We start from the raw sequence: 11,162 nt of genomic DNA on the forward strand, positions 1-11,162 counted from the left end.
CATTTTTTTTTTTCCAAGATGGGCACTAAAGCAGAGAGGGCCCGTAACCTGCCTCATAGTGGTGAATGCATGGGTACCCCTGGCTCTGGCTCTGGGGTGGGTGGGATCAGACCTGTAGGCAGAGAGGACAGGACAGGCTGCTCAGCCTCAGGTCCATGCAGAACTTGAGCTTTGGACAGAACAGGAGGAATATATACAGCCCACTAACACGCCTACACACGAGATACAAAGCTGTGAAGGGCCCAAGAAGAGCACGGGACTCAGCAACGGGAAGCACGACCCAACAGCCTATTGCTCCCACATCACTCCACTTGGGGGCGCTGTCAGCATCCTGAGACGCTGACAGTCAGAAACCAATGAGGTCCAAGCCTCCTGGGACCTTACATTATCCTCTTAAGACCTGTGATCACTAACTGACTGGCTGTGGTGGCACACACCTTTAATCCTAGCACTCAGGAGGCAGAGGCAGGCAGCTCTCTGTAAGTTCAAGGCCAGCCTAGCTCACAACCGGAGCTCCAGGACAGCCAGGGCTACACAGAGCAACCCTGTCTCAAAAAGCAAAACCAAACAAACGAAATTTCAAAACAGAATCTGTGATCACACCACGATGCCACAAGCGAAATAATAATGACTATTAGGACCTGGAGATGCTTTCAAAGAAGTACCAAAGCCTCCGCACTGCAGCTGGAGGCCAAGAGACTGGGAAACAAACAGGCAAGTATGATTGACAGGCCCAGAGAGAGCTGAAACTCACAGGAGCGAAACCCAGAAAGGCAAGCCTTAGCAGTCTACATGGCCCTGCCTCATTCTTCCAAACCTTATCCTTTCTTTCTTTGGTTTCTTGAGACAGGATCTCTCTCTCCCTCTCTCTCTCTCTCTCTCTCTCCCTCTCTCTCTCTCTCTCTCTCTCTCTCTCTCTCTCTCTCTCTCTAGCCCTGGCTGTCCTGAAACTCACTCTGTATCCCCAGGCCGGCCTCAAACTCACAGAGGTCCACCTACCTCTGCCTCCCAAGTGCCGTGATTAAAGACGTGCACCACCACTGCCCAGCTACCTTAACCTTTCTTGATGCCATCCAATTCTTACCTTTAGCAAGGAAGAAACTGTCAGACCAGGTTGTCAAAAGGGGAAATTGAACCTTGGAAGGAAACGATGAAAGATTCAAGATCACATCCAGGGCTGGAAGACAAGTACCCTAGAGTCCGCCCTTCCCCTCCCCCTCTCATAATACTAACCGGAGAAGGAGAAGGAGGGGGCGAGTAGGAGGCAAGTTAGCAGTTAACTGAAGAGGCAGCAGCTAATATGCAAGCATAACCTTGCAGAATTTTGTTTTTGTTTTTGTTTTTCTTTTGGGTCCCTGGGGCATGGGCAGACCTATCGTTTGGAGGCAGTCAGCATCATGAGACCTTGCAAGTCAGACCCCACAGCAGGCAGTTTTCTCCACAATCTTCAGGGTACCACACCAGACAGACTGGGCCTCCTGAGAAACCCACCAACACTGCACTCCTTCTGTGGGGTGGTCAGGGCCACATTATCCTCGCTCTCTCTTTCCCAACCCAGGGCAAGCTGCATTCTAAAAGGGAAAGGGTCAGAGCCCCACACATGGGCTCAAGTGAATGGGGCTTTGGTCTGTTGGTCTCTGATGTGTCACCGGCTCCTAACAGTATCTGTTCCATAGTATGTGCCCAATAAATATGCAAATGAACCTATGTCCAGAGAGGCAAAGCTGGGGGAAAAATAGCTGAGCAACAGAAACCTGAAGAACAGGAAGCCACGGGCTTTAGTTTCAGATCCACGAAAGGCTAAAAATAATTTTTTTGTGAGGGCCTATTATGTGCCAGCCACCGAACTTGGTGCTGGGGATTCCGTTAAAGAAAAGCAAGTCATGCTTAGACGTCAGTTGTAAGGCAGGGCTGCAGAGGCAACAGTACATTTTTTTCCTCAGTCTGAGCTGCTCTGAAATTATCTTGCTGCTTGGGAAGGTAGCAGCGAGCTCAGCGGGACTGCAGTGCTCATGCGGGGCGTAGGCCGCCCACCTGTCAGAGACTGTGCCAGAGGGACGCAGGGGACGGGGGAGGCTCCACCTTGGCTGAGGTCACTTCCCACCTCCTGATTCTCTGCCTACAAAACCCTGCAATTCTCTGACGCTGTAGACTCATTATTTTCTGACTTTCAAGGTCTCATGATACTGACAGCCCCCAATGCTAAGTCTTCAGTTTGCCCACGTCCCTAGGACCCAAAATTAAAACAAAAAGTCAGTTCTACAGGGTATCCTCGGTACGTGGCTGAGAGCAGGCAGTGTACCCTTCCCCACCTTGTAGAAGCTGTAGGAGCACAGCTCAGATGCCCGGGTGCCAGGGACGTCGCGAGACAGAAGTCCGAGACGTCGCTGACAGCGCCGGGACATGTGACCGGCTGTCGGGCGTGCAGCCCGCGGAGCCCGGCCCTGCCTGTCACGTGGTGAGGGGGCGCCATGGGGTGATGTGAGAAACGAGGATCTCAGACTGCGTGCAAATGACGCATTCCCAACCCTTTGGGCAACTAGATTTCAGCTCTAGTAGGAGACGTTCCGGTAAAGGCGGGGCGGGCTCCGGATCCTGGCAGCCTCGCTTCCGTTCTGCAGCAACTGCTTCCGACCTCCGCCTTTTCCCCTCAGCGAGGAAGAGACGGGACCTCGTGCGCATGCTCGGAGTCATCCCTCCAAGGGGCGGGGCTGCAGCTGCGGGAGCAGGATGGGGGGAAGAGAAGGGAATTCCAACCTGTAGAACTCTGGGGGTCCTATGGTCGGGTTCTGCCCCGCGACAGTGGATGGTGAAAGGGGCGGGGCCTTTGGCGGCTCCTGGGGGGCACTGGGGTTCTCGGAGGGAGGGAGGGGGTGTCAAGTGTGAGAGAGGTGCAGGACTTCCAAACTTAGAACCTTGAGGCCCTTTGGGCTCAGGTCCGGGGACAGGGCGCTCCGGCCACCATGCGCGACAGGACCCACGAGTTGAGGCAGGTGAGAAACTGGGGTGAGGAGGATGCGCCGGAGTGAGGAGAAGCTGGGGCCGGGCGGGTGCGCTGGAGTGGGGGACTCCTGGTTTGGGGTCCGGGAAGGGTGGCTGATGGCCAGGAAGGAGAATCCCGGAAGCCTGTGGTTCCTGCGGGACGAGAGCCGCAGGGAGCAAGTGATGCCAATGACTCCGGCCCTGGCAGGGGGATAACAGCTCGGACGATGAAGATGAGGTTCGAGTCGCGCTGGTGGTGCAACCAGGTACCGCCAGGCTGGGCAGCCCAGACGACGAGTTCTTCCAGAAGGTAAGAGTCCGGAGGTCCAAGGAGCAGGGTGGACTAGAGTGCCACTTATGTCTTCAGCGCCTTGTTTATCCTCCGTAGGTCCAGACAATTCGGCAGACTATGGCCAAACTGGAGAGTAAAGTCCGAGAGTTGGAGAAACAGCAGGTCACCATCCTGGCCACGCCTCTTCCCGAGGAGAGTAAGCGAAACCTGGGGCTCACGCACGCCAGCCCGGTGGACTGTGGGGGATGTAGTTTTATTTAGGTGATGGCCAGCGTGGGTTTGGTTTTGGTTTGTGGTAGAAGGTGTGGTTTGTAAGTGTTGCCTTTCTCATTTAGGCATGAAGCAGGGCCTGCAGAACCTGCGCGAGGAGATCAAACAGCTGGGGAGAGAGGTCCGGGCACAACTAAAAGGTGAATGAACTAACAGGGCCTCAGCCGTAGCTTCCCCTCTGATTCAGCCCTGTTGCTGGTATATCTGCCTACACAGTCAAGGATCTCTGTGCATCCAAGACTTGGTGCTTTGCATAGCACATGCTGGGCTCACAGATCCCTATATTATTGTTTTATACTTAAATTCGAAACTACTTAATGCTTTAGTTCTTGCAGCCCAGTATGTATTCTTTGGGTACCCACTGGTGTGATACAAAGGAAAGCGCACAGAAATTCAGAATTAACTCCTTCTTTCTCCATTCTCTTTCTCTGCTTCCTCCCCCAACTCTTTTCCTCCCATGTAGACCAGGCTGGCCTTCAATTCACAGAGACCCATCTGTCTATGCCTCTTGAGCGCTGAGATTAAAGACCTGCCCCAACCGTGCCCAGCTGGTTCATCTCACCTCTTCTTCCTCCTCCTAGTTCCTTCCTCCTCCTCCTCTTCCACAACTACTAAAATACTTCCCTGCTCATAGTCACTTTATAATAAAAATTCTATTAGGACAAGAAGCTCCTTATTATGTATCTGGAATGTAGATATGGCCCCAAGTTCTGGTCCCCAAACCATTTTTTAAAATTCATGTAACATTTTTTATTATATATTTTAATTTTTAAAATTATTATTATTATTATTATTATTATTTGGTTTTTCGAGACAGGGTTTCTCTGTGTAGCCTTGGCTGTCCTGGACTCACTTTGTAGACCAGGCTGGCCTCGAACTCACAGCGATCCGCCTGCCTCTGCCTCCCGAGTGCTGGGATTAAAGGCGTGCGCCACCACGCCCGGCTCTTAAAATTATTTTTTAGGGTACTCAATATGTAGATCAGGCTAGCCTCAAACAGAGACCAGCTGGCCTCCCGATCAATTTCTGTAAGTCTCAGGATAAACCCTCTTTCTGTCAACCCTTGTATTTCTCCTGCAGCCATAGAGCCTCAGAAGGAAGAAGCTGATGAGAGTTATAACTCAGTCAACACAAGAATGAGGAAAACCCAGGTGGGTTTCGTTTTCCTAGAAGGAAGGCGTTTTATCAAGCAGTTCTTAGGTGACTAAGTGGGAGTGTGCAGCCCTTAGAGACTCTTGATTTGGGGTCTCTGTCCTGATGATTCTTCATATGAGGAAGCCTGTACTCAGGAGGGAGGATTTGCTGTAGGTAGAAGATCTTAGTCTCAGGTTCTCACTCCATTCAGAGAGAATTTGCTGTGTTGCACATGACTTAGGCCTGGCTGTGAGAGACACACTTTCCCAATACTGAGACAGGGAATTTGGACTAAACAGGGAACAAAGATAATTCTCATGCAGGACTTGGTACCTAATCACTCTGCTCAAGGTCAGAAGAGACAGAAATAAAACAAACAAGTGGGGCTGGAGACATGGCTTAGTGGTTAAGCTATGCTTTCAGAGGACCCAGGTTCAAATCCCAGCCCCCACATGGCAGCTCACAACTGACTGTCACTCCAGTTCCAGGCGATCCATCACCCTCACACAGACATGAATGCAGGCAAAACTCCAATACACATAAAAATGTCTAAAAATATAAAAAGAAGGAAAAACACCAAGGACATCCTTGGCCCCACAGATAGAGTTCAAGAGATGAAAGGGCAGGCAAGATGGACCAATGGGTAAAGGTGTGCACTTCCAAGCCTGGAATCCTGAGTCAGTCCAGGAGCCACGTAGCAGAAAGAGAGCGGAACCACGCAGGTTGTCCTCCGACATGTATGTGTGAGCCACGCACACATATCCTCCCCATGCGCGCACACACACACACACACACACATATTATTAATATTAATATATATTTTAATATACTAAAATAAATATATTAAAAGGTAATGTTGGGGCTGAGAGGTGGTGCACTTTCACAGAGGAACTGAGTTCAGCCGTTGCCAGCACCCATGTCAGGTGGCTCACAACTGTCTCTGGGGGAGGCCTCCAACCTCCACAAACACCAGCACTGCCTACAGATGAACACACATACACACACACAGTTAAAATTAATAAAGATATTAAAAAAAAATTTTAGGGGGCTCAGTGGTTAAGAGCACTGACTGCTCCTCCGGAGGTCCTGAGTTCCATTCCCAGCAACCACATGGTGGCTCACAACCATCTATAATGTGATCTGATGCCTTCTGGCCTGCAGGTGTACATGCAGGTAGAACACTGTATGCATAATAATAAATAAATATTTAAAAATATTTTAAACTTTTATATATTAAAAAAAAGTTTTTAAAAGTTCCAAGGGATCCTCCTGAGGCAGCGTCTTAGCCAGGAACCTGATGTGACCTGTCAGGGTCTTCTGGTTGGTTAGTGAAGAGCGGCTGGGATTTTTGGATGTCCGGGTTGGAGTAGGAAGGAAGGTTTGGGAATCTTGGCAGGGCACAGGAGTGGGAGTTCAGGGGAGTAAACTTATGCAGGGAATCAGGAAAAGGAACAAGGGGGCCATGCCCACCAAAGGGTTATTGGTGAGAGAGGGCCCTGTTGCTCTGTGGTAGTGGCACGGTGACGCTGAGGTACATGAGCATGCGTACCTGACCTTCACGAAGCCTTCAACAGATGCACACTGAGTATCTGACAGTCTTAAACAACATTCTACCCTGGAGACTTTATGTTCTAGTGGGGCAAGACAGTCACCAAATAAGTAAGTTATTTTATTTTAATTTTTCTTATTTGTGACAGGGTCTCACTAAATAGCTCTCCCCGGCCTGGAACTCACTATGTAGATCAGGCTGCCCCCAAACTCAGGGATCTGCTTGGGTCTGCCTCCCCAGTGCTGAGATTAAAGGTGTGCACCACACCTGGCTTAAATGTTTTATCATCTAATGTATTAAGAGATGAAGCAGCATAAAAAGAGGGGAAGTGCTAGCAGAGGGGAAGAGGAGGGGAGGGGAGGGGGAAGGAGGGGAGGAGGGGCAGAGCATGTGCTTAGCATGCACGAGGCCCTGGTTTCTTTAGTCTGTGACTGAGTGCACATGCGCACCACAATGCTCATGTAAGGTCAAAGGAATGAGTCCTCACCTTTTCCTCTTGCCAACGTCTGTCTGTTTCTGCTGCTGCGCTGTGAGTCTCTTGCCTCTGCCTCCCATCTCACCTTAGGCATGCTGGGATCACAGAGGCTCACCACCACATCTGGCTTTTTGTTTTGTTTTTTGAGACAGGGTTTCTCTGTTATTTTGGCTGTCCTGGACTCACTTTGTAGACCAGGCTGGCCTTGAATTTACAGCAATCCACCTGCTTCTGCCTCTCAAGTGCTGGGATTAAAGGTGTGCACCACCGTGCCCTGCTTCCACATCTGGCTTTTTTTTTTTTTAAAGATTTATTTATTATTATGTATACAGTGTTCTGCCTGCATGTACACCTGCATGCCAGAAAAGGGCATCAGATCACATTATAGATGGTTGTGAGCCACCATGTGGTTGCTGGGAATTGAACTCAGGACCTCTGAAGAGTAGGTGGCGCTCTTAACCACTGAGCCATCTCTCCAGCCCCACCACCTGGCTTTTAATGGGTTCTGGGAACATTGAATGTGGGTTTTCATGCTTGGCACAAGTAGCATTTTTACAAGCTCAGCCATCTCTGCAGTCTCATCCCAAATAAACTTTTAAGATAAGTAAGGGCTGGGGGTATCTATCAGTTGTTAGATGCTTGCTGAGCACGCCCAAGGCTCCTGGCTACATTTCTACCACCACACAATGCAGCTCCCTGTTGGTGCACACTTGTGATGCTAACAGGCCAGCCAGGGCTACCTGGGACCCAGTCTCAAACCAAATAATAGTAATGATAACTTATAAATAATATCAAAATTAAAAACTCAAAAATAGCAGAAGGCAGAAGTGGTGCACATGTGTAATCCCAGCACTTGGAAGGTTGAGACAAGATCAGGAGTTCAAGACCAGCCTGAGCTATATGAGACCATGTCTCAAAACCAACTAACCAACAGAAAATAAGTAAAGTGGAGTTAGAGAGATGGCTCAGCATTTAGGAGTACCAGCTGTGCCTGGCATGGTGATGCACGCCTTTAATCCCAGCAGAGGCAGAGGCAAGCAGATCACTGTGAGTTTGAGGCCAGCCTGGTCTACAAAGCAAGTCCAAGACAGCCAAGGCTAGACAGAGAACCCTGTCTCAAAAAAACCAAAACCGCTGGGCATGGTGGCGCACGCCTTTAATCCCAGCACTTGGGAGGCAGAGGCAGGCAGATCTCTGTGAATTCAAGGCCAGCCTGGTCTACAAAGCAGTCCAGGACAGCTAAGGCTACACAAAGAAACCCTGTCTTGAAAAACAGAGAGAGGGGCTGGAGAGATGGCTCAGATGTTAAGAACACTGACTGCTCTTTCAAAGGTCATGAGTTCAATTCCCAGCAACCACATGTTGGCTCACAACCATCTATAATGAGATTTGTATACATAATAAATAAATAAATCTTTAAAAAAAAAAAAGAAAGAAAAGAAAAACAGAGAGAGAAGGAGAGAGAGAGAGAAGAGTACAGCTGCTCTTCCAGAGGAACTAGGTTCAATTCTCAGCAACCAGGTGGTGGTGGCTCACAGCTGTCTATAGCTCCAGTTTCAGGGTCTGCCAACTGGCTTCCACAGTCACCAGGCACATGTGATGCACTGATGAGCACATAGGCAAAATACCCACACAGATAAAATAATACAAATTTTAAAAGTAAATGGCAGAAGGCTTTTAAGGGTCCTTGTGGGAATGAGCACTCTAGGCATAAGGAGCAGTGTGCAAAGGCTTATGGGAGCATGTCTTGTTGAGGGAGGGAAGAGGGGGAGGGAGGTAGTGAGGAGCGGGCAGGAGGAGGCCTCTGAGGAGGGAGGGAGCCTGCCAAGGTCACAAGGCAGCATGGCCTTAGCACCTCACGGCCCTTCCTGCTGATGCCCAGCTAGACTTTCTGTCCTTAGCATGGTGTCCTGTCCCAGCAATTTGTTGAGCTCATCAACAAGTGCAACGCAACGCAGTCCGAATACCGAGAGAAGAACGTGGAACGCATCCGGAGGCAGCTGAAGATCAGTGAGTGGGGTGGGGTGCCCGGTCCGCGGCACTTGGGAGCAGGAATCCACTCTGAACTGGCCTTTTCCTGTTACAGCCAATGCTGGCATGGTGTCTGATGAGGAGCTGGAACAGATGCTCGACAGTGGGCAGAGCGAGGTGTTCGTGTCTAACGTGAGTGGTCTCAGCCAGCCTCCCCTGTGGCCCTTGTATCTTTGAGGCCTGGTTTGTTTGTGTGGAAGGAAGACCAAGGCCCAGTCAGGAATGAATTAGAGAGCCGGGCATGATGGCACATGTCTGTAATTCTAGCATTCGGGAGGTAGAGGCAGGTGGATCTCTTATAGTTGAGGCCAGCCTGGTCTATAAAGTGAGTCCAGGCTAGCCAAGGCTACACAAAGAAACCCTGTCTTGAAAGGAACGAATTGGAATATGGTGGGGTCATAGGTTAGGAGCCGTTTGAGAAGCTCAGCAGAAACTTTGGACTGGCTGGTGGTCTCCCTGTGACATCTTCTCCAATTCCTGTCTGCCCCCCAGATCCTGAAGGACACACAGGTGACACGACAGGCCCTGAACGAGATCTCGGCGCGACACAGTGAGATCCAGCAATTGGAGCGCAGTATCCGCGAGCTCCATGAGATCTTCACCTTTCTGGCTACGGAGGTGGAGATGCAGGTGGGTACCCTTCCAGCCCTGTCCTGACCTCCTGGGCTGGACTCCACAGTGCTGCGGCCAGTCCCGTCCGCCACTGGGAGTCCTGGGGAAGGGCTCCCGTCCAGTGGGAGCACCAGGACCAAAGCTGGGAGTGCCAGGAGGAGGCAGGGAGAGGATGGAGACGGTGTTAGAAGAATGGGTGAATTCAGACCCAAAGTTTACCATCTGTGAAAAAGGTGCTAGCCACGTGAGGCCATAGTTGCAGGCCTCTACTGCAAATGGGAGTTATATAGGACAAAGGGACAGCATGACAGTGGTGGGGCCTGGAAGCCATACTAACGCTGGACATTTGTCAGCTCTGGTCCTGCCTTATCTTTGTTATGGTAGATTCACCCCCTCCCTCCGCCAAGAATGTCTTGATTAGCCAGGTGGTGGTGGTGCACCCCTTTAATCCCAGCACTTGGGAGGCAAGGCAGGTGGATATCTGTGAGTTCGAGGCCAGCTTGGTCTACAGAGTTGAGTATCATGTCAGCCAAGGCTACACAGAGAAACCCTGTCTCAAAAAGCAAACAAAGCAGGGCGTGGTGGCGCACGCCTTTAATCTCAGCACTCGGGAGCCAGAGGCAGGCAGATCGCTGTGAGTTTGAGGCCAGCCTCGTCTACAAAGCAAGTCTAGGACAGCCAAGACTACACAGAGAAACCCTGTCTCAAAAAACAAAAAAAAAAAAAAAAAAAAAAAAAGCAAACAAACAAATAGAATGTCTCGGTCACTTTGGGCTGGGCTGGGCAGGGTCCGTGCTGCCCACCTCCATGCCTGGCTACCCCGCCCTCTTTGAACAGGGGGAGATGATCAACCGAATCGAGAAGAACATTCTGAGCTCAGCGGACTATGTGGAACGTGGGCAAGAGCACGTCAAGATAGCCTTGGAGAACCAGAAGAAGGCGAGGAAGGTAAGTACTGGCTCGCGCCCCAGCCTTGGCCACTCCAGAGTGACCTTCCGTGACCCCCCCTCTCCCACAGAAAAAAGTCATGATTGCCATCTGTGTCTCTGTCACTGTCCTCATCTTGGCTGTCATCATTGGCATCACCATAACCGTTGGATAATGTCCCATGTTCCTGGTGAGATATGGTGGGCCTGCCCCATCCCCTGCCAATAGCCTTCCTGCCTCCTGTCGGACCCATTTCTCTCTCCTTCCCTTGCAGGCACTGGGAGCGCCAGAGCCCCCGTGTGTGTGGGGGCAGGGCAGGCCTCCCCTGGACCCATCCTCACTCTGGCCTTTGTGCAGAAGGGCAAACGGCTCTTCTCGGCTTGGCAGCTGCTCCTTCATGGAGTCCTTCCCCATTAGGCCACAATGCCTAGGAGAAAGTTTGCAATGTCCTGTTTGTCTGGGACACGTGATTTTGTACAAAATTAAAAAAGAAAAAAAGCTTGGCGCCACTTGCGCATCTGTGTGTTCCTGGAGAGGCTGGCCCAGGCCTGCAAGTATCCGTTCATTCTTCGTTACCCCTGACCTTTGCTGCCACCAGGCCTAGTCAATCAGACTTCTCTAGGAGAGCGTCCACGGGAGACCAGCTCTGCCCGCAGGGTGGGTGAGGTGGGCCAGAGAGCGATAGGACTCACAGCTGAGACGACAGAACCCTGAAGTAATAAACTGCCCAGCCCAGTGCTGTGATGGGAGTGAGGTGTTTGTGTGAGAGATGCCGGGGCATTCCTGAGGCCGAGAGGAAGAGACATCTGGAGAAACACATAAGCAGTTGGGAAGAACAGCTCTCAGTGGGGACGATGTTTATATGGAATATTAAAACGTAACGGGGACAG

At 50.8% G+C, this 11,162-nt stretch overlaps 1 protein-coding gene across 1 annotated transcript; it reads left to right on the top strand.

Moving 5' to 3' along the window:
• The first annotated feature begins 2,567 nt into the window (after positions 1-2,567).
• Stx4 (syntaxin 4) lies at positions 2,568-10,776 on the top strand. The gene is made up of 11 exons (XM_051145362.1): positions 2,568-2,993; positions 3,191-3,292; positions 3,371-3,470; positions 3,610-3,684; positions 4,625-4,695; positions 8,604-8,712; positions 8,789-8,865; positions 9,226-9,363; positions 10,183-10,293; positions 10,364-10,462; positions 10,547-10,776. Exons 1-10 carry the CDS (start codon positions 2,964-2,966, stop codon positions 10,445-10,447), a joined length of 897 nt encoding a protein of 298 aa, XP_051001319.1. The 5' UTR covers positions 2,568-2,963; the 3' UTR covers positions 10,448-10,462; positions 10,547-10,776.
• The last annotated feature ends 386 nt before the right edge of the window (positions 10,777-11,162 follow it).

This window comes from Acomys russatus, chromosome 5 (genome assembly GCF_903995435.1).
Source record: "Acomys russatus chromosome 5, mAcoRus1.1, whole genome shotgun sequence".
NCBI classification, from domain to species: domain Eukaryota; kingdom Metazoa; phylum Chordata; class Mammalia; order Rodentia; family Muridae; genus Acomys; species Acomys russatus.